General features: G+C 46.2%; 1 protein-coding gene across 1 annotated transcript; it reads left to right on the top strand.

Annotated features, from left to right (window-relative positions):
• The first annotated feature begins 462 nt into the window (after nt 1-462).
• On the top strand, nt 463-14,387 carry BAG2 (BAG cochaperone 2). The gene is made up of 3 exons (XM_074991110.1): nt 463-644; nt 8,324-8,433; nt 11,760-14,387. The coding sequence occupies exons 1-3, from the start codon at nt 520-522 to the stop codon at nt 12,152-12,154; spliced, it is 630 nt and encodes a 209-aa protein (XP_074847211.1). The 5' UTR covers nt 463-519; the 3' UTR covers nt 12,155-14,387.
• Nucleotides 14,388-23,954: the final 9,567 nt, after the last annotated feature.

Here is a 23,954-nt window from a genome sequence, read left to right as displayed (position 1 = left end):
CAAAAATCCTTGAGCCCCAATACCTCTTTCTGTGTAAATTAAGTAGTCACCCTCCACCCTGGTGGTGAGTCTCTGCCCGCTCCCAGGGGCATGCAGAGAGTGACGTGATCCCCTCTCACTCTGGGGGCTGACGGGTGACACACAGCCCGCCCCAAGCAGGGTGTCTGGCTTGTCCCTCTAGGGGCGTGTGGAGAGTGTGTCGCTGCCCGGGGCAGCACGAGGCTACCCCCACCCGGGGGCACTGCTGTGCGCCATGACTCGCCCTGCCCCAGGGCGGAGCACCGCCTCCGGCTCTCGCACCCCCCGCACGCAGCACAGAGGCAGCACCCGAGGGGGCAACTCTCCGCCCCATCCCCACGAGGCGCTCGGCTGCGTCTGCGGGGCGGGAGCCGGCGGCCGGGCACCTTTTTTGGTACTGGTCGGGGTCTAGGTCGGGAGGGTGGGGGAGGAGCGGGAGGCGGAGCCGCAGCAGCCGCAGCCCCGGCCCTTGCCCGTCGGCTCTGGAGCGGCGGGAGCGCCATGGCCCAGGCCAGGATCAGCGCTAAGGCCGGCGACGGGCAGCTCCGCGGGCGCTTCTTCCGCTCCTCCTCCATGGCCGACTGCTCCAGCCGCCTGCTGCAGAACCTGGACCAGCTGGAGCTCAGGTCCGGGCCCCTGGCGCGGGCATGTGGCACTGCAGAGCGGTGGGGCCCGGCTGCCGCGGCGGGGGAGTGGTGGGCGCCCGGCCGGCGTTGCAGGGCACTGGGGGAGGGGAGTGGTGGGCGCCCGGCCGGCGTTGCCGGCTGTTTTGGGCAGTAGTCGCGCTAGTGCGGCAGTAGGTACCGCTGCAGGATGTCGGGCAACTGGAGAGGGGTCTTGCCAGACATATGCTGTCAGTGGTGCTCTTGTGCGTCTATTGGACGCCGTAGGGGTCTGATGCTCGTGCTGGTTTCTTTTCTCCCATGTGTGCCTCTGCGCCTGCCATTGAACTGGAAGGATGAAGTTTGCTGCTGCTGCGATTTAAACCGGCTGTGAGTGAAGAGCACAGCTGCTTGCAGCGCAGTGTTGGCAGAGGGACTATATATAGTTTCCAGGCTCATAGGGGTAGAAAGACACAGTCATTATAGGCCTGTATGGTCTCACTTTTTACTGAATGGAGCCTGTTCGAATTTTGCAGGGACAGGCAGCAGGGGAGCTGTTTGCTTTACAAGAGGAGCTTCATTTTTCCTTAGAGGATCATGTTTCTCAAACAGTACAGGGAAGCTAGGGCATCATTCAGCTTTTAGTAGGAGGGAGCAATTGTAACTGATTGTGGAAGCTAGGTAGGCTCCTGAAAGTTCTAGCTTTGGACCCTTAACACAGATATCATTCATATAAGTTTGATACTTTGCTGTATTAAAGAATGAAGTCCTGCTGCTTCTAGGCAACACCACCTTCTCTGAATAAGTATTCATGTGGGAGGGACATGTAATTTGATATACATCATGTTGTCATGAGTGAAATACAACTTTTGGTGGGTAATTGTCAATAATATAAATGGTGAAATGCAGTTGAACCCACTAGCCTCCTACTGCTGTTGTCACTGCAGTGTTTAACAGAGTTTTAAAAAGAGCTAGATAAATTCATGGAGGTTAGGTCCATTAATGGCTATTAGTCAGGATGGGTAAGAAATTATGTCCCTACCCTCTGTTTATCAGAAGCTGGAGATCCATGACAGGAGAGAGATCACTTGATCGTTGCCTGTTTGGTCCACTCCCTCTGGGGCACTTGGTACTGGCCTCTGTCAGCAGAAGGAATACTGGGCTGGATGGACTTTTGGTCTGACTCAGTGTGGCCATTCTTATATTCTTATGACATTGGGGATATGGAACTATGAAACTGTTAGCTTAATAATATAATCCTTAACCCATAACTAGGGGCACATCTATACTTTTGGAAAGATGAACCAGGTCAGGGTCAATCTTCTGGAGTTTGTTTTTGCATGTCCGATAAAGAAGTCAATCTGTCTGGGGTTGGCAGTTGACTCCTGTACTCCTCGCTATCACCACGACAGATATCCAGAGTCGATGTGATGCTGAGAGGCTATGCCAGGGGTTGGCAACCAAAATAGCAAGAAATGCTCCTCCTAATGCCCTTCAGTATGCCATCAGCTTTCTTGGCTACAAGGGAACACTGTTGACTCATATGCGACCTTTCATCCACCATAAGCCCTAGGTCCATTTCTGCTGTACTGCTGCTTAGCCCGTTGGTCTCCAGCCTATGACAGTGCCTGGGATTCTTCTGTCCCAAATACAGTACTCTACACTTCACCTTGTTGAACTGCATCAGATTCCTTTTGACCGAATCCTCCAATTAATCCAGGTTGCTCTGGTTCTTCTCTCTAACCTCCAACATATCTACTTCTCCCACTACCTTGGTGTCATCCGCAAACTTGCTGAGGGTGCAATCCAGTCCCTTCTCCACGTCATTAATAAAGATGTTGAACAGCACTGGCTCTAGATCCGAGCCTTGGGGCACTCCACTTGAAACTGACTGTCATCCAGATACTGAGCCATTGACCACTACTTGTTGGGCTCAACCATCAAGCCAGCTTTCTAGTTATCCTAGAATCCATGGATCCACTCAATACTTTCACTTACGGGTAGGAATATTGTGGGAGACTGTATCAAAAGCTTTGCTGCAGTCAAGGTATATCACATCCACTGACTTCCCCGTGTCCACAGAGCCTGTTACGTCATCATAGAAGCTAATCAGATTGGTCAGGCATGACTTGCCCTTCATGAATCCCTGTTGACTACTTTTCATCACTTTCCCCTCTTCCAAGTGCTCCAAAATGGATTCCTTGAGGATCCCCTCTATTATTTTCTCATGGACTGAGGTAAGGCTGATGGGTCTATAGCTCCCTGGATTGTCTTTTATCCTTTTTTAAAGGTGGGGACAACATATGCCTTTTTCCAGTCATCTGGAATCTCTCCCCATCTCCAAGAGTCTTCAAAGATAATGGCCAAAGGCTCAGCAATGACATCTGCCAACTCCCTCAGTATCCTTGGGTGCATTAAACCCAGACCCATGGATTTGTGTATTTAGATATGAGTTTTTCTAAGTAGCTCTTAACTCATTCCTTCCCCACCAAGGTCTGTCCTCTGCCTTCCCGTGGTTCACTGTCTAGCACTGTGTTGTGGAAGCTGTCCTTGCCTGGGAAGACTGAGGCAAAAAAAAGCATTGAGTACTTCAGCTTTTCTTACATCATCTGTCACTAGGTTACCTCTTTCATCCAGTACCGGCCCCACACCTTCTCTGATAACCCTCTTATTCTTATCTCAGTCACCAGCTCTCTCAAACTCAATACCTCTCTCATTCTCCCCCCTCCCCCAGCTCTGTTTGCCTTGGCTGCTTTGAAGCCTGCAGGCGGTCAGCTCAGCTGGTCCTTGTTAATTCATTGCCTGCAGCCACACCCTATTACCTTCACCTGGGAGATTAACTCCTTCTATTCTTCCCCCTGATTTAGGCTGGGTCCTGGGCTGCCTTCCACCTGGGTTCTGCTGGCCTCGCCCTGTTACAACAGATACAGTGTTATATCCACAATGCACTGCACGTAGTAAAGGGGGGCGTTATCAAACGTTTTGAGATCACATTGTTTGCCATTTAGATATGAGTTGTTCACTGTTGGGCTTTTAGACATTCATCATTTATTCAAAATAATCAGGAGGGGTCTTTTTTTTACTTTGCAGTTATAGCCTTGGAAGCCACAACGAAGTCCTTAAAGATCTACATGTGGCTCCAGAGCTGCAGATTGCAGACCCCTGGGCTATGCCATTCCAGATTAATAGTCCTGGAGATTGAAGCCCTCCATTTGTTCCAAGAATAAATGTGTAAATGGTAACAGCAGTGTACCATGCTGAATATCACAACGTTTCTCAGTCCTGACCCCATAAGGATGAGAGGACCACCTGTTACTTTGCAGGAAAGTGCATTCCTTGCCTTTCATTGGTAATATATAAAAATCTCGCTGACAAGCAAGACTTTTTTTCTGCCGGAACACCACAGAATAGTGTTCTGCCACCTTTTTTTTCCTAGAGCCACCATTTTTAAAAGGTGGCTGAGCAGCTCCAAGTCACATGTAGCTTTTTAAAGCATGTAGCTGCTGAGGCTCCCTTCTGGCTCCCAGGGCTCTGCTGGCTGAAAGAGGATTCACATGGGGGAGCCAGAGAGAGCCATCACAGCTGTGTGGGGAAGGAAGGTAAGTGATCCTGGATTTGAGGGTGGGGAGGTTAAGCCTGGGGACAAGGGCAGTGGTTTGGGGCTGTGGGGAATGGCTTGAGCTCCACTTAGTTCGAACTGGGCCCTGCTGGGGAAGATGGATGGGGTCCCACATGGGTCAAATTGGGCCCTGCTGGGGGGCAGCTTGGGCCCCACATGGGGCAAGACCAGTTCAGGCCTCTCATGGGGAGGGGCCTGGCTCACGCATGGGTTGATTGGGGCTCCACGTTGGTGTGGGGGATGGCTCAAGCCTGTGGATATTGATTTGGTCCCTGGGGAAGGGGGGTGACTTGGACCCCACGAGGGGGAGAGCAGTTAAGCCATTGAAGGGGCAGTTGAGCTGCTGGGAGGTGGCTTGGGTGTCCCTGGGGGGCAGTTTGGGTCCCTCACAGGGTGGTTTGTGCCCTGCACAAGGGATGGTTTGTGCCCCAGATGAGGCAGTTTGTGCCCCACACAGGGGGTTGGTAAAGCCACCGGAGGGTAGTTTGGTTCCCCCTGGGGGCATGGTTTGGGCCCCGCTTGGGGTGTATAAGCTGCTGGTGGTGGTTGGGCCTTGGAGCAGGGGTGGTTTGGGTCTTGAGTTCTACCACCTTTTTTTCTAGAAAAAATGCACTGCTGACAAGTGCCACTTTGTAGTGATGCAACATACTGCACAAATGCCTAGAGTAGCCACCAAACGTGATGCAGTGAGTTGTGGTTCTGGCTGGATTTTTTTTCTTTCACCAACACCAAAAATCCAGAGCAAGAGCCAAGCATCACTGGAGCACCATCTGCACATCCACCAACCAGTTTTCCCCATGAAAGTGTATTTTCTTCAAAAAAGTTGGAAGTTGTTTTCATAACATCAGAAGTGTTTGGTGTGGTCATCAATTCCTTCAAAAAAAAAAGCAGTTCTTTTTCACAGCTCCATTGTTAATGAATCGAACGTAGACAAGCAATTGATGGCATTGTGCTACATCAGTGGTATGATCGCACTGAATTGCAAAAAAAGGAGAAGCCAGCACTGCCTCCATAGCTTGAAGTTTAAGCTCTTTTGCCAGGTTATTGATGTGACGTTTTCCAGAATTGTTGGAAGCAGATTTCTGATAAGTTTTTCTTGTTTTCAACACCAAGCACAATATCAGCTGGTTTCAACAAGCAAGGCTTCACAAGAGTTTCTCCAGTTATGTGCATTTTCTTGGTTTTAGCAATGAGCAATGGCAGCTCATAGGATGCTCTGCTGCTTTGGCCGATGCTTGATGCTCCGGTAGTGTCCAGCTTCATGCATTTCTGATTTGAAGTTTAGGAGCAAAAAACTCTTTTTGTCTGTCAAAGCACTGTAGTTCTTCGTCAATTGTCGCTCTAGAGGACTAGGTCTCAAGGTGTCATTTCTGAGAATTGTACAGTATGCTATGCATTAAGGGTGATCAATCCCATTTTTTTCAATGACAGTGAAGCCCTACTTAATGTAGTCTTCATCGTACTTCCTTTTCTTAATCATGGACATAATATATTAATTAAAAACAATTTAAAAACATTATTTTTCCTGACTTTGTGGGTGAGGGGCAGGGTACTTCTGGGTGTCTGGGCAGGATACTCATGGGGTTCTGGGCAGGGGGGCAGGATACTCATGGGGGTCTGTACAAGGGAGGGGACAGTTTGGCTGGTCCATAGGGGTCCCACAGTTGCATGCCAGGTCCAGGGTCTCGGGAATCATATGTACAGCTTCCCTTCCCCAAACAGCTGGTGCGTTTCCTGAAAAGCCAGTTCTCTTGTCCATCGTCACTTCCTCCTGCCTTCTGCCTTCCTGTGCGTGGAGCCGGGTGGGGAGAGGGAGTCCCAGGTTCATGCCATCTCCAACTGCGCAGGCAGCTGTGGCTGCCATGGGGAGCAAGGAGCAGGGTGTTCACTGCCTGAGCAGTTGGAGCTGGTGCAGACCTGGGGCTTCTACTCCCCCAACCCCATCCACCAGGCAGGAAGGCAGCAAGCAGAAGGAAGTTGCTGGCAGGCAACAAACTTGGCTTTTCAGGAAACACACCAGCTGTTTGGGGAGGGGAAACAGCGTATGCACTTCCTGAGTTGCTAGCTCTGGTACGCAGATGCAGGACTTTCCACCCTACGCCGCAGGAAGCCAGCACTACTCCATTTTTACAGGAGGTAATGCCAGCATGGACTCTTTTTTGGCTTCATGCACCCCCGCCCCCAGAAATTTCTTCAAACCCTCCTGGGGGGGGGTCATGCCCCCCAGTTTGGGCACCTATGCGTTAGAAGGAGAGTGAACCATGTGACTGCTTGGTACGATAATTAGTGAACACTGGGATAGAGAGGAAAAATTGTCAGTAAAAACAACCAAAGGTTGATTTATAAAAACAGTGGTCGGACTGGAATACAATACATGCACAGCAGGCAGGACAGTATAGTAGTCTGCAGCCTCAAAGATGTAAGGCCAGGGATCATCAAAGATTTAATTTCATTTCTAAAGTGCCTAGACTGGGAGAGGATTGGAAATCATATATTAGAGCTCTCTTGGAAAGGTGAGGGCCATGGTACTCTTCACTACTCCTCCCATCATCCCCTCCCCAGGCATTGTGTCTGCTTTCATTTGAAAGGGTGCATTACAGTGAAGTTAGGCTCGAGTAGTGTGGGAATATATGTGGGAAGCCATTTTAATTCTGACCCCAATAAAAAAAAAAGAATAAAAACTTAGTTTTTTGGTAAAAGGAAACAAAAAAATGGAGTCACATGTTTGTTCACGATGGACTATATAAAGAGAACTTGGTCAAGATATTATGGGAACTTAAATGGTTATTCAGTGCCACGAAGCCACATCTCTCTGCACCTTTGCTACTTAGAGTGGAGATGGAAGAATTAGAAATAGCAGTAACATAAGAGTGAAAGTAAAAGAATCTTTAGAATGTCCCTGTTGTGGGGTCATTTATGCAGAGTTATGTGGCACAATCGACCCTTCCATCTTTGGTGTGATTGACAGAGGTACCCTGAGAACTGCGAAGGAACCAAGATGCCCCAGGAATCCTTATGTTCCATGCAGCTGTGAACCCTGCATTCCCATAGTTCCCTAGGATGTCTGCCCAGGAAACTTCAGAGAGCTCCCTAATTTTTTTTAGCACATTTTTACATAGAAGGACTTGATGGTGTTTATATCATAGACATCCCATGATAAAAAAGTATGGCTACAACTCTCAGAGCCCAGGTCAGCTGGCTCAGGCTCAGGCTACAGGCATAAAAATTGCAGTTTAGTCATTTAGACTCAGGGTAGATCTCAGACTCTAAGACCCTTTCCCCTATCACAGGTCTCAGATCTTGGGCTTCAGCACAGGTGTGCATGTCTACACTGCACTTTTATAGCCCCACAGCCTGAGCCCAGCAAGCCTGAGTTAGCTAGCTGTGTCTGTGTTGTGGTTCTTTTATCACACAATGGGTCAGAGGTCAGCAACCAAAATAGCAAGAAGAGCCATTCATTCTAATTTGGTAGAAACCTCAATGATTCAAGAGACACTGCATGTGAATATGAGACAGTGCTTAATAAATAACCTCAAACCATACTTTTTGTAACCCCTATTTTAAGAACAACACACAGACAATGATTTGTAATGCGATACATGTTTACGGCAGGATGTTCACAAACATTTTACAAGCTTTATTTCCTCACACTTAACATGTATGTTTGTACCACTGTCTTCCTGACTTTCACTCCTGAACCTTCTCTCTCTCTGGAGGAGGCTATTTTGCTATTTAGATATGAGTTCCTCATTTTTGGAATTTTAAACATTCACTGTTTATCCAAAATAATCAGGAGGATTGTATTTTTTTTTTTTTGTTTTTTGATTTTTTCAATTATGGCATCGGGAGCCACAAAGAAGTCCTTAAAAAGTCACGTGTGGCTCCACAGCCACAGGTTGCAGACCCTGGTATGGGTGAATATGATATTGTCCTAAATTAGCATTCATATCACTTGTCTTATAAATCTTCAGTGTTCTTAAAACTAGCTGGCAAGGCAATGAGAAAACTAAGGAAGCACCTGAGAGCATATTATGTGGCTGAAGTGTGACTTTATTTAGAGATTTTTTTCTTCTGCTTGGTTCAGGGTTGAAGCCTTGCGTGATGCAGCATCTGCTATGGAACAAGAAAAAGAAACCCTGCTAGAAATGATCCACAACATACAGAATTGCCAAGATATGCGGCACATCAGTGATGGTAAGACCTGCCTTTTCTTGGAGTCTCATTTGAAACTTGTTTTGGGGAAATCAGTGGGCACAATCATAGAAGGTTGGGGTTAGAAGAGACCACGCGATGTCAGCCAGTCCAACCCCCTGCTGGAAACATTCCAGCCAGGACTTTGCCAGCTGAGCCTCAAAAGCCTAAATTACAGTTATTTTTTATGTGCAGATTAAGCTGAACTATTTGAAAATGGTGGGACAACAGAATAAATGTAAGTCTATTTGAGCTAATGGAGTGTTACTTAAATGGATCCTATTATCTTCGTTGCCCTTTAGTTCAGTGTAGGGAACTGGATGTGTGAAAATAACCCTTTTGTCATGTCCAGCCCATCACCGCCTTTTCAAAGTCAGAACCAGCTCACCTGGGCTTGTGCTGGGTGAGGTGTTCATTTAGACACATGAAGACTGATGGACACAATTTAGTTTCACCCGTCTCTAAAGGGGAGAACTGGCATTAAGCAATCATATTTATCCTTCATTGTCTTACAGAGGCTATGTCTACACGAGCCAAAAACTTCGAAATGGCCATTTGCATGGCCATTTCGAAGTTTACTAATGAAACACTGAAATACATATTCAGTGCCTCATTAGCATGTGGGCGGCCGCGGCACTTCGAAATTGACACGGCTTGCCGCCACATGGCTTGTCCAGACAGGGCTCCTTTTCGAAAGGACCCTGCCTACTTCGAAGTCCCCTTATTCCTATCTGCTCATGGGAATAAGGGGACTTCGAAGTAGGCGGGGTCCTTTCGAAAAGGAGACCCATCTGAACGAGCCGTGCGGCGGCAAGTCACGTCAATTTCAAAGTGCCGCGGCTGCCCGCATGCTAATGAGGTGCTGAATATGTATTTCAGCGCTTCATTAGTAAACTTCGAAATGGCCATTTGCATGGCCATTTCAAAGTTTTTGGCTAGTGTAGACACGGCCCGAGGGTTTTATTTTATTTTTTTAACAGTCTCCTCCTATAATTAATCCTCATAGGTTACCTTGATATTCAGGTGACCAACAACAGAAATTGGATGAATAGGATTTTGGCCACTATGTCTATGAAAAGTCAAGCAGGGAAGTGTTATGTTTATCATTGGTTACAATTTGTATTGTCTCCCAGTAGCAGATGGGGTATCGCTTCTGTCAAACAAGTGGCTGTTTATATAGCTGTCTGCTTCAGCTGTTTATCCTCAGTTATTTATCTGCCCTGAAAAAATCTCTGATGTATTTATTCAGGCTCAGTTATCTATCTATCCTGAAAAATCTCTCATTTATGGTTTAACTAGGATCTATTCCATTATCCCACTGAGCAGGTGACTGCCCCACCTGATATAAAAATACAGTTCACTCACCCAGCACAGTGTCAAACCACAGCCCCTTCCTGATATTTAATTTTATTCTTATTCTTAATAAGTTAAGAACCCAGTGTACCCCTTTTCTCTGCACTTAGCTGTACTACTGCATAGCATGCAAGAACTAACGCAACAGTGCCAGTAAGGTGCTGTTTATCCAGTTCTATTTTATGTAGCAGAATACTTTTTTTGGCAACTCTGCTAGAAGTTTGTGTTACTATTGTGACTATAAGTAGCTCAGTTCACGCATTTTCCTTTTATGGAGAAAAAGAAGCACTGAAGTGTAATTCAGCTAGGGAAGGTGGCTGGGAAAGTAGCACACTCTTATTCAGACAGGACTCTGAACAAAAGCACTCTGTGTCATTGCAGTGATACATAACCTGTTACTGCTGCTTGCATTTGAAGAGCCAACACAGCTAATATTGAAGAACAGGTTTCTGTTCCATTTTATGTATCAACAACAGACTTGTTTAATAAGTTCCAGTCAGTTGTATGCCTGCAAGTCAGCTGAAAGAATGAAGCTGGCTAGATGTCAGTTTAGAGTGCAGAACCACAGTTAGTCAGTGACAGCCTGGCCAGGGCAAGCAGTAAGGGGGCTGCCAGGGCTGAAGTGCAGTGAGTGTCAGGGAGGGGCAGCAGCAGGTTCAGGGGCTGGAGGCAGGGGACCTCCCTAGGTCTGGCAAATTCCCTCCTTTGGGACCAGTAAGGACAGAGGGGTGTTGGAGCAGGGAGGCGCAACCTGTACCTGTAAACTGAGCACATTTGGTGTGAGATAGAGACACAAATTTAGGTCTCTGTTTTCATTTTCCAGGCACTGTTCAAAATAGACTCACTGTTTAAACTTTCTGATCTGCTTTAAAAATATAGATTTTTTGCAAGCCAACAAAAGAGAGTATGGATCTACTTCTTTCACTAGGGCAGGGGTGAGCCACTGACCCATAAACAATTCAGTCAGAGGTCACACAAGGGAGAAGCAAAGCAGAGCACAAACAAGAAAACCCCATACACACCCAACTGATGTGGTCCCCAACTGGAAAACAACAAAAAAGGGCACTTCCCTCATTTCCTTTGTGCACCATCCCCATAGGGAGGCCAGGGCTAGTACATTTTGTGGGCTCCTCTAGGTTCTGGCCAAAAATGAGGGGGTTCAGTGTGGGAGGGGGCTTCCAAGAAAGTGGGCTACAGGTGGGGCAGTCTGGGTGGGTGGGGAGCCTGACCAGGATGGGCTGCAGTATAGGGCTGGGGGTCTGGGCAGGAGGGGGTACAGGAGTTGGCTGTCAGTGCAGGAGGGTTTGGGGTGTGGGGTCTGGAAGGGAGGGGTCTGGGAGGGAGGGTGCAGGAGCAGGGTGGGGTGGGGAGCCAGGGTGGGAGGGAGGGTGCAAGAAGGGGGTGAGATGGGGGTCGGGGTGGGAGGGGGTGCAGGAGCTGTGTGGAGTCTGAGCAACAGATGCAGCTTACCTGTGTAGTGCCCCCAGACACATAGGGCTCTGTGCTCTCCCTCCACTGGTCCTAGGCACTGCCCTCTGCTGCTCTGATTGGCTGGAATTCCAGCCAATCAGAGCAGTGGGATAAAGCCTCTGGCCAGCACTGCTGCTTCCCCTTCTCTTTCTCCAGCTGAGGGAAGGGCAGTGGGCAGCAGTGGCACTGTGTGGAACTGCTTCCTTCTTGCTCCCCCCACCTTACCCCCCCACCCCAGCAGAGCCCATGGGCTGGATCCAGCTGTGGTTTGCATGACCTGGCCTGCGAGACTGGGCGCTCCCCACCCGTCACACCACAACAGGCCAAATGCTGGGGAGTGGAGCCCAGAGCCTCGGGGTCTGGATCCAGGCAAGCCATGGTCCAGATCTGGACTGTGAGCCAGCGGTTCCCCACCCTTGCGCTAGGGCAATTTGACTGTATATGTGAAGTTGTTCACATCTGAAGGGGCTGGTTTGTAAATCAGAACATTTTATTTTTAAATTCAGGTGAAAGAGAAGAACTTAGCCTGACTGCCAGTCGTCTGATGGGCCGAACCCTCACTGTTGAGGTTTCTGTAGAAACAATACGAAATCCACAGCAACAGGAATCCTTGTTGCACGCCACGAAGATGATTGATGAAGTCGTCAATAAGCTCCTTGACAATCTGGAAGATTCCAAAAGCCGTTTAATGTCACTTTATGGCGCTTGCACATCTGAGGTACCATCCGGACCCATTGACCAGAAATTTCAGTCTGTTGTAATTGGATGTGCTATTGAAGATCAAAAGAAAATCAAAAGAAGATTAGAGACTCTGCTTAGAAATATAGAAAACTCTGAGACGTCAGTCATGTTGTTAGAACATCCAAAATCAACTGTCCAACAGCTTTGCAACAACAAATAGGATTAAAGTATTACTAGCTATTTTGGTATATCAAAATTAAATCTCCATAAAGAGTGCATGGAAAAGTTTCTTTTTTAGCACTAAACGAATAATAGTTTAGCGTTCAGAGTGCAAACATTAAGTAAACACCGATAACCCTGCCTTAAGTATCAGAAAGAGCATAGGTATTTTCTTTCACAATGAAGATGTGATTTAAGAATGTTGTCAGGATTGTGCCTCCAGAATTAAACTTCATTGGTGCTACTGCTGCAAATTGTAATTAGTGTGCTTCTGCTGCTTTTCTAAAGCTCATCAGAATCTAATTTCTTCCTCTTTTCATGTTTTTGAAAACACTGTTTTTGTCCTGTACTAAGATTTCACCTAGCACAATTTTTAACCTCTGTGTAAAACAGACTTATGGGAAAAAGACAAGTCACACAGTAAACAAGAACAAATATTTGACATGCCATACTCTGTATTTTCAGTAACAAGTATCTTTGTTCATGATAATTAGTACTTAGCAGTTCAGTTAAATATGCTTTATAAAAGAAATACATCATCCCAATTTGACAAACGTTGTGGTAAAATAACTCCCAGAAGGTCACACGGCACGTATTGAATAGAACCCAGGACTTCTGACTTATATTTCCATGTCCAACCACTCAACACTGCTGCCTTCTATCCTCTTTATTAACTAATGATCAGCGTGGGACTGCTAGGGGCTAATAATTTCACTGTAATGTACAAAAGGAATTATGCTGAGTTGCTTTCATGTCCTGCAAATCTCAGATACTTTTTTCACCATATTAATCTTCTGTGAAGCATAATAAAATGAAACAGCTGGATCCACAAACATTTTTAATTGATTGTATTCAGTCCTGATGTAAGCAGAAGCTGCTCTCACTAAAGTCAATGTAAATTCCTCCTGCACATGCTAAAGTGGAGTTTGACCCGTTTTCTCAAAACATGTCTTTTTCATGTTCATGACTGGTGTTTCCATTATAAAGGAGAAAGCTTTTCCAAGTCTTCCCTGAGTCATAACATCACATACTGAGTGCAACTGATTAATAAAAGTCAAATGCTTCAAGAAATGTTTGTTAAATGCATTTATTCTGAGAGCCCACTCCTTAGTTTCTGCTTGGCTCAGGGAGTCTAGCCAGGTCCCTGAGCAATGTGGAATTTCACAAAACTAGAGACACACTCCTTTGGCAAGAAGGGGTTCCTGAATTTATTTGAAGTAAGATGCAAAAAACAGCAAACAAAAAATGAGCAAAGTGACAACATTAAGTGCAAAACAGGGAGCTGTGCAGTACCCTAAAACATTCCATGAAAGTGCAGGAAAGCTGTTTTATATGCTGTGCATTGTACCAACTGATTTTATGAGAGAGGCTAGATATGCTAAACATTTTGAAAGTCCAAACAAGAGGCATTAAAATGGACTAAGAAAGAAATCTAAAGGTGTAGAAAACAGTTAAGTGGCTCTTTAATATCAAGCCTGAGGAGCAACGTTACAGGAAAAATGAAATGATCAAATTAACAGATTCTGTCTCTGCTGTGACTATACCCTGCATACGTTGGACGAGCCAAAGCCAAGAGGATTTTAGAGTGCAAAGTAGCTGTTACACCAAGTGCAGATCAACGTAGGATGTTTCACCAACCCATTTTATATAACTGTCACTTTGAAGAATTAAAGAAAAAGTTCAGTCCTATGAAGAAATGAGTGTTGAAACTACCGACACTGAACACAGACATGTACTTAACATTCTTGCTGTTCCATCCGAACAAGCAATGCTGCCATATCTTCAGTGTATGCTGTGTATTTTGGCTGAATCAAGTGACACACCTTGACATGGTAAGATCAAAACAGAAAGAATATTGTGCTTATTGTGGAGCAGTCCAAGAACTGAGAAACAAGGATGTTCTCGAGTTCTAGAGATGCATGATGGAGATTCCCAGCTTTTTCAGTAGTTGCCATATGATGCTTAGCAGTATCAGTCAACATGGTACATGCTGAACACTCCTCCTCCTAAAAATGTGCTTGGGGACAACAGATGACATATTAAAAACAATCTGTCTATGTGTAACTTGCTATACCAACATTGCAACAGTTTGCAAAATGGCCTTCACCTGTTGTTCTATGCTTTTGTTTTTTTTTTAAAGATTGCACAATAAACCTTATATAATTTAAAAAATCACTTACTTTGACAATTATTCCATTCAAGTTTCATAGAAATGTTGCACTAGTACTTTGTTAAATATTACACATTTGATTGGCCTAACTATCCCATGATTATGTTCATTTTTGACTGTTCCATTAATTTTACCATGATGAAGTCTCATCCATATCTGACACATCATAGTGAAGAGATACAATCTTATTACATAAAATTAAAATGGTTTAATTAATCTTAAAATACCTAGTTGGTGTCTTTCTAGCTTTTTCTTCTCCATAGTTAGTTGCATATGTAACCCCAGAGGCGCTGAGACCACTGACAAGGGAGAGTGAAGTTTCTTCTCTACAGCCTTGGCTGACAGCCAGCTGGCTTTTAGCTCATGTGGTAGAACACAGGGCTTTAGACCCTATGGTTGCTGGTTCTTTCTCTCCTGCTGATCACATGGGTGCATCAGCCGCACACATACTTCCTAAACTCAGAGTCAGAGCTTTACAGACAGCTGTACGATCCCCTCTGCAGAAAGTATTATTTATTCATAGGTTCCAAGGCCAGAAGGGAATACTACTTTATGATGATCTGGTCAGATCAGTATTGCACAAGCCAGAAAATGTCCCCAAAATAATTCCTGGAGCAGATCTTGTAGGGAAAAAGAAATGCGAACTGGATTTAAAAATTGTTAGTGATTGACTCCACCATGATGACCATAAGGTGTTCCACTAGCTAATAACCCTCAATATTAAAACTACTTGAATTCCCATCTGAATTTGTTTAGCTTCAACTTCCAGTCGTTCAGTACTGGTATACAGGTTGAACCTCTCTTGTCCATCACCAGTGGAACCTGACTAATGATGGATGAGAGAATTGGTTGGATGATGGGAGGTCAGTGTCGTTTAGCAGCATTACCAACACTTTCACTGCTTACTGGGCTCTGAGAAGACATTTGGGGTAAATTAAAGCTAAATAACAGAACACTGAGAGCCAGGACTGGTGGCTGTAACTTTATGGGATCAAAGGAAACTTGGTCACACCTATGATAAGTGGTTGTCCAACTAACTAAAATCATGCGGGATTACGGGTGTTGCTGAACAAGAGAGTTCCAGATTAGAGCTATTCAACCTGTACTTTTCTCTGTTAAATTGAAGAGACCATTATTAAATACTTGTTGCCCATGTGGGTATGCACAGAATGTTTACGTTACTCCTTAACCTTCTGTTAGCGAAGTTAAATATGTTAAGCTCCTTGCATCTGTCACTATAACACATTCTCCAATTTAATTATTTGGGGGGCTCTTTTCTGAAGCTACTCTAACTAATAAATGAACAATGGTTTGTTTTTCACTCACTTAATCTAAACTAAATATCGCGCTACCACAGAGAGCAGCCAGAAGCAAGTATGTTTTAAAAGAAAGAACCAGAAGAAAAGGAAAAGGAAAAAGGCTAAAGTAGGTGATGTTCCCTTTATTAAGCCTGCCAGAAGGTAGGAAATACAATTAAAAGGTAGTAAGAAAGAGCTCTTAGAGAGGGAACATTTTCCGATGAAGTGTTTCTATAATTTTAATTTCAATGAGATAAGATGTATCTAAATTTTTTTGTAAATGAGATGACAAAAGAAAAACAAACCCAAAACCTAAACAAGGGTGTGTGTTGTCTCAAAGGCCAAATGTATTTTTTAATCCTGCTAATATGATTTGCGCTGAGCCTCTGGAACTTGTTTCTCCACAAGCCCAGGGTCAAAAGCCGTGCTTTTTTTCAGCAGCCCCAGCCATGGGATTGACTGGGCGTGTGTGTGTGTGTGTGTGTGGTGGAGGTGGGGAGACAGCTGAGTACTGGCTCCTCTTTATTTACCAAAAAGGCACTGGTCCAAAGTAATCAAATAGTGTGTCTTTCAGAGCATACCACATAATATACCTTTTTGATAGAGTCTCTGAAGAAATCTAGGGTAGGTGGCAGTTTTTAGATGATGAAGGGAGTGGGCTGGTTGACTAGCCAGCTAAGCGTGTGTGGAATTGATTTCAATGTCTAATTTAATTGTATGGTTAATTACAATAAGCTGCTTAAAGGCTTGGATGGGTATCTTTAAAAAAAAATCTAAATAAAACAAATGTGAGTTCTCTAATCCAACAGCAGGCCAGTGCAGACAATCCTAGTAGTTGATGGAAGAAAGTGAAAACTTTAGTTACCATCTTAAAGAGAACTATCTTGCTTGAATATATTCTAGTAAGCAGCAAACAGCAAATCAGAGACAGCACTGACGTGTTAGTTTTGATAGATTAAATGAGCTCAGATGATCAAAGGTATTAATGTAGTGACAGACGGGGCCAAAAGTCACACGTGCATCTGTGTTTTGAGAGCACAGTGACTTCCTCCTGTTTAGTCCTACAGCAAAGTCACCACTACCATTTTTAAAGTTTTACTAAGGATACAGGAGAGGGAAAAGTTTTGAAATAAAACATGAAGTGAGGCTTTCAGTTTAACAGTGTGCTTTATTGTCTTTCCCTTTAGTTAGAAACTAGAAGAAAAGCCTCCTTTCTAACAGTCTGTGAAAGAGTATTAAAATGGTAATAACTGACTTCATGCTAGGGAAGAGAAGCTGGTTGAAATGGTCTGGACAAGCTTTGAAATCTGGTCCAGTTTCCTCGCCAACAGAACAAGGCAAACACAAAAGAGAAGAGAAAACAGCAAAGACAGAAAAATACAGCTTCTGTCTTGGATGCTGATTCTCATGTGCAACCTCACTGCTGGAGAAACAGTGGTACAGCACATCTTATCAGTCACCCAGAGACTTGGTCAACTTGTACTACTAATATTCAACTGTTTAAGGCATTACTTTCACTTGCCTTTCTGGTGAGCTTACAGCATTGTTACAAAAGGTACAGGCTAAGTCAGATACTTATCAAAAAGTGAGAGGAAAGAAAATGAACCAAAGTCTTATATCCCAGGTGGTGTCTGGGATTCAGCCAGAGCTGGTGGAAATAGTAGTGTCACCTGGCTTGGTCTAGTCAGGGAATTTCTCAGGATTGAGCCAGAGGGCTAATGGCATCTTGGTAGATCAAAGCAGGGAAATCTTTTTTTGGGTCAAGGGCCACTGACCCCCAGAAAGTAAGTGAGAAACAAACATGCAGGTGAGAAACAAAAGCCCCCACACAGATGTGCTCCCCAGCCCCTACCCAAATGAAAAACAGAAATAAAAGCCATTCACTTGACTACTCCCAAGCTCCACTCCAGGGCTTAGGGGGAATGGGAACTAGTAGATTTTTGTGCATCTCCCCCCCATGCTCTAAAGTGGGGCCAAAAATAAGGGGTCAGTATATGGGAGTGGTCTGGGGTGGGGTGAAGGGTCTGGGGAGTAGGTTAAGGAGCAAGCTGGCAGTGCGGGGTCTTCAGGGGTAGGTAGGGTACCGGAAACGGCTGGGGGCGGGTAGATGGGTCTGGGGAGGCGGTAGGGTGCAGGAGTGGGCAGAGAGTGAGGGTCTGAGCAGTACATCGAGTTCAGAACCAGACTGGGGTTCTGGGGGGGGGTGTGGGGTCTGGGTGGGAGATAGGGTGCAGGAGTGGAGGGGTATAGGAGAAGTGTGGAGTCCGGCAGTAGGGTTACAGGAGCAGAGTGCTGGCACAGTTTAGTGTGTGGGAGCATGCTGGGGGTAGACGGTGTGGTCTCCAGGGGAGGGGGCAGGGTATGGGGGTGTGGGTGCTTTACCTGGCATATTTGGGGTGGGGGGGTAGAAGGGGCTCCATGAGGCCCTGCATACTGCAGGGGGTGCTCCCCACTGGCACCGCCCTCCCACCACTCCCAGTGGCCATGATTTGACCAATGAGAATCATGGGAAGCTGTGCCTGCACCAAGCACTTCCCTGGAGCACACAGCCTCTTCCACCCCCCCGGCACATCAGGCAGAGCCCATGGGCAGAATCTGGCCACAGCTTGCCTAGCTCAGGCCTGTGTGACTTGGAGCAACTCCTCCACTGCAGAAGCATGAACCAACTGATGCCGGCATTCCAGCCATGTTGCCCCCTCCTTGCCTAGAGTGCCAGCAACAGCTTGCACTCCTTCAGAGGATACAAGACCAGAACCTCATGGGCCAGATCCAGGGTGCTCCAGGGATCAATGAAAGTAGCAGTAGCATGAGGGATGAAGCTGATTTCCAGTATGTCTGTCTTCCGGCTAACTTGATTCTCCTCTTTAAGTCTTTTTTTTTCCTTGTACGACCTCAGAGGGCACGAGCGGCAGAACAGCCCAAACCCTCATTCCATTCTCCAGTTAGGCCTAATTTCGAACACACTAATTTTAATCCATTAAGTTCTGGTCCCATTCATCTTTTGCTTACCAAAAATTAGCACAATCATTGAGTTCTCTCAGAAAGCCTTATAATTTGGTCTAATTGACTCTTTTTGTCTCTGTTTTGTACTTTTTCTCATCAGCATTTTGTTTGTTATAGGTGACTGGAACAGTTGCTTACAATAGGGGTAGGCCTGTCAGGTCCCAATCATTACACTTGCACTTAATTTCAAGTAGCTTGGCGTAAGTAAATTTAGATTTGTTCTCTAAATCAGACATCTTGGAATGAGGATATAAAATAATATTGCACAGTACTTTCATAGTATGTTGAATTCACCCTGGGAGATTAAAAAAAAGAAAGTCTTTATCAAAGCGATGCTTCATTTTCAAAACAGGAGAAGCCTATATTTTGTAACAATATCACTGGGTCTATTTTTTAAAACATTGACTGTAAGCCAGACCAGTAAAAATTACTTAGCTGGAAGCAGCCAGAGTCCTAGGAAAAGGTTGAACTTAAGAAAGCATTTTCTTCCTTTGATTGAAATATCCAGTAGCCTTTAAAAATAGCTTGTCCTTTATTTTATAGTCAGAAAGCATCTAAGATTTTTGTATATGAAGATAGCACAAACCAACTCCAGGGATTCTCTCTCCTTGGGGTGGCTTCCCTCCTCATGTGCTAGTGACTTTCTCTCTTAGGTTAGAAAATGGGGTTGGAATGGTGTCCTGGCATAGCCACTTTCTTCTGCATTGCAACATGGAGAGCTCAAGTGGGAACAAGGGAAACTCAAAGAAACAACCACATGTGGGAAGAAAGGCTGTAAGAGGACACAGGAGGCAGACTCACACAGAAAGTAATCCTTTGGCACCTTATAGGCAAATGGATATTGTGGAGCATAAGCTTTCGTGGGCAAAGACCCGCTTCATCAGATGCATGATTGGCAAGAGGACAGAAGGAGAGGTCCAAACCCTCCTTATCGAAAGCGGTGGGGATCTTTGACAAGCCTTCTGCAGTAATTGACCACAGCACATTGGTGTCTGTTCTGACTTCTCCAGCCTATGCAGAGAGAAGTACCATCAGCCACTACTGCTGCTGCTCTCCTCTCTGTATCGATGGTGCAGGGGCCATCTCCCCACCTTCCTGCCTTACACTTCCACAGAGGAGCTGTTTATTACCTCTACTCCAAGCACTCCTCTGCTGAGAGCTCTTTAACCTAGCCTGAGGCTCTCCTAGTGTGACACCCTGGCAATGGGTTTTTCTAGTTCCTCAGATTCAGAGGAGTACAAGTACATATCTCCTCAGAAAAGTACAAGGAGGCACCCTAACCTGCCACATCCGCAACACCACTGGGCACCCCCACCTATACCACCCAGCTGGCTGTATTGGGTCCCAGGGGGGTGGCATTCAGACAGCATGGCCACAGCTCATGCACAACCTTCCTTGTGTGGAGGGGCAGACCCTGCACCAACAAGCATTCGTCTACCAAGTCAAAGCTGTCTGGGATTGAAGAATGTGCCTCACACTCAAGGGGGAAGGACCACTCACCCTCTCCCCTTCCTTCACACTTGTCCTCTCCGTCTTCGACTGCTTCAGTGGTACAACTTGCCACCTCCGATAACGATTCCAAGTCCTTTCAGGACCTCTTTAGGAGAGTCACACAGGCTCAGAATACCCCTTCCAACAACAGGTGACTTCAAATACAAATTGACAAACATTCTGCACATAACTGACTGGCAATTTCAATTAATGAGGCTCAGCTAGAGCTGGCCAAACTCCTCTGGAATATCTTGCCTTGATCAGGCCCACCTCAAAAAAGCTAGAGGGCAAATACTATCTGCCACCTCTCTGCTTTCAAGACATCCAGGACCTTGTTAACACAGTGCTGACAGGTCCACAGGTGCAGCTCATAATGTGCGTACGCCTCCTGGGGCATATGGCTACCACCACATATGTAATGCAAAACTCACGGTTGCATTTCTGATGTTTCCAACTCTGGATAGCAACCATTTACAAACCAGTACATCGAAACCCACTCAAATGGGTGACGGTCCCAAGCGATGTGTGCAACTCTCTCTGATGGTGGACAGTGCGAGACAACTTGTTGGTGGGAGTCCCCTTTCAATGACCACAGCCCAAGGCTCTCATGATGACAGACGCCTCCTTGTTGGGCTGGGGAGCGCACCTCAATGGACAGTCCATGCAAGGTTGATGGTCCACAGCGGAGTCGATCCTGCATATAAACCTACTAGAACTCAGGGCAGTATGCAATGCCTGCAAGCTTTTTCTACCAAGCATTCGTGGCATGCCAATCAAAGTCCTCATGGACAATGTTGCTACAATGTACAACATCAACTGCCAAGGGGGAGCCTGTTCTCGGCCCCTCTGTGTGGAAGCTATGTGCCTATGGAACTGGTGCATCTGCAACAGGATAACGCTAACAGAATGCTCTCTACCCGGGATCAACAATACAGAGGCAGATGCACTGAGCAGATGCTTTGCGCTGGATCACAAGTGGGAGATCCGCAGATATATCCTCCTCGCTGTGTTTCATCAGTGGGGGTTTCCAGCCGTGCACATGTTCGCAACACATGACAATTGCCAGTGCAAACTGTACTGCTCCAGAGTGGGCCTGGGAGCACACTCTTTAGGCAATGTGTTCCTGATCATCTGGAGGGGTCCACTGTTCTACACATTCGCACTGATGGTGTTGGTTCCCAGAATCTTACAGAAGGTCAACAGGGATGGTCATACTCATAGCACCAGCATTGGCACGTCAGCACTGGGTCCCGATCCTGCGCAGAATGTCGCTATGAGAGCCTCGTCTCTTACCCTGTCCTGTAGATCTACTGATGGAGAAGACGGGAACGATCCTACATCCAGAACCGCACACTCTACACCTCACGGCTTCATCAATCGCTGGTTCAACATGGCGGAGGACCGTTGTTCAGACCAGGTGAAAGCTGTCCTCATTCAGAGTAGACGAGAAAACACACAAAAGATGTATTGTGTGAAACGGCGATGATTCATCTGATAGTGCTTGAAAAGACAACTAGTACTGGATGAGACACAAAGTCAATCAATACGCGACTACTTACTAGAGCTACAAAGTCAAGGTCTAGCGCTGGTGTCCTTAAAGGTACATTTGACTGCTACATCAGCCTTCAGACATATGGTAGATGGCACGTCAGTCTTTGTGCACCCAGTGATGGCACGATTCCTCAAAGGCCTAGTGAACATGTATCCACCAAGGCATCTGGTAGCGCACCCTTGGAGCCAGGAGATGGTCCTAGAGACATTGTCGAGAGGCCCATTTGAACCCTTGGCCACAACTTCATTCAAATTGCTGGCGCAAAAGACCATCTTCCTTCTTGCAATCACGTCAGCCCGAAAGGCAAGCGAGCTATCAGCCCCGCCATATACGATCTTCAACAAGAATGGGGTGACACTCAGGTTGCATCCCTGTTTCTTTCCTAAAGTTGCCTCTGAATTTCATGTCAACGAGCCAATAGTGCTCCCAGCATTCCACCCTAAGCCACGTGCTTCAGCACGGGAAGGGCAGTTACATTCCTTGGACTTTAGAAGAGCCTGGGCCTGCTACATTGACAGGACTAACCCCTTTCGGAAGACTGAGAGGCTGATGGTTTCCACAGCCCATTGCTCAAAAGGTGAGGCGAGTTCCTTGTGAGTTCCTTGCGAAGACTCTCTAACCTTATCACATCCTGCATCACAACCAGCTACTCACTGAGGGGCGTGTCCTTGCCATGCCAACCGAGGGCATATTTAATGAGAGCAATGGCAGTGTCAACAGCGTTCTTCAGAGGAGTCCCCCTTCGTGATATCTGCAGGGCGGTGACCTGGTCATCCTACTACATGTTCGTGAAGCACTACGCCGTCTACTGACAGATGACTGAGGATACCTCCTTGTCCACAGTGGTGCTGTCTCTCCTGGATGAGATCTGAATCCGGTACCTGTCTCCTAGTTTCCTGGTGGGGAACGACTGCTACTCAGTCACCTAAGGTGGACCACCCATGGTGACACTCGAAGAAGAAAGAGAAGTTACCTTCGTGCAGTAACAATAGTTCTTTGAGATGTGTCCCCGTGAGTGCTCCACCATCCACCCTTCCTCCCCACTTTGGATTCTTCTTTGTGCTTTATGTTTCAGATCCGGAGTGGTTTTGAGGAACTGGATCAAGCCGGACCACACATATGATGAAAAGAACACCAAGAGGAGAAGAGGAGCTGCGCATACGCGGCCTGGCAGAAACGACTATCAAGATCTCTGCTCTGCAGTGCCAGGGCAAGCCTGAAACCTAAGGTGGAGCACCCATGGAGACACATCTCAAAGAACCATTGTTACTGCATGAAGGTGAGTAACTTTTCTTTCCCTCCTGACCCCACCCCAGTGGGGAAAGGAACAGAGCTGCCAGCCCCACCTGCTGACCTTGCACAGAGCTGCCGTCTCTGCATATGGGGCAGGGGTGACAGTTCTGCTCCTTTCCTTGCTAAGAGGAGCTGCAGGAAAAGGAGCAGAATACTGGCAGCTCCTCCAGCTGCTGTAGCTCTCCTAGCCCTGCCCCCAGACTCCAGCCTTGTACACAAGAGTCCCCACAACCCAGCGGAGGGGCTGGGGATGGCCAGCAGGGAGTCCTTCCTCTATGCTGTACCAGCTAGAAGTAACTTGCTCCTACATTACACATAGCCAGTGCACATACTGGTCTTATCCCAGATCAATCCCAGAACTTCTACCTAAAAACAAGGCCAGGTGAAAATAGTGAGTCATATGACTAACTTTTATTTGGGTATAAGCTTTTGTAGGTAAAAAGTCCTTCGTCAGATGCATGGAATGGAAATTACAGTGGTAGGGCTATAGATATTATACACACTAGCATACCATAGGAAGGGAATTACTTATGAAATGCAGGACCCGTGTTAATGAGGCCAGTTCAGTCAGGTGGATATGACTCTCTCTCAGCAGTTGATAGGGACCTGTGGATACCAAGAGAGGGAAAATTGTCTTGGTAGTGAAATAACCATTTTAAGTCCTTATTCAGTCCTAGGTTGTGTTAAAATTTGCAGGTGAACTGTAGGTCTGCTGTTTCTCTTTGTAGTTTGGGTTTGAAGATTTTTTTTTGTGAAAGGATGGTTACTTTTAAATCTGCGACTGTGTTTCTCACAAGGTTAAAGCATTCTCCTACTGGGTTTTGTATGTTACCTTTCTTGTCTCCATTTATCCTTTGGCACAGTGACTGTCTGGTATGGCCAGCACACATAGCAGAGCGGCACTACTGGTACATGATGGCATGTATCATGTTTGTAGGTGCGCAGGTGGATGAGGTAGCATGGCTGCTGTGGTTAAGATCTGTGATGGTGTTGC

Source organism: Carettochelys insculpta, chromosome 3 (genome assembly GCF_033958435.1).
Source record: "Carettochelys insculpta isolate YL-2023 chromosome 3, ASM3395843v1, whole genome shotgun sequence".
NCBI classification, from domain to species: Eukaryota; Metazoa; Chordata; order Testudines; family Carettochelyidae; genus Carettochelys; species Carettochelys insculpta.
This window is presented reverse-complemented; position numbering and strand designations above follow the sequence as displayed.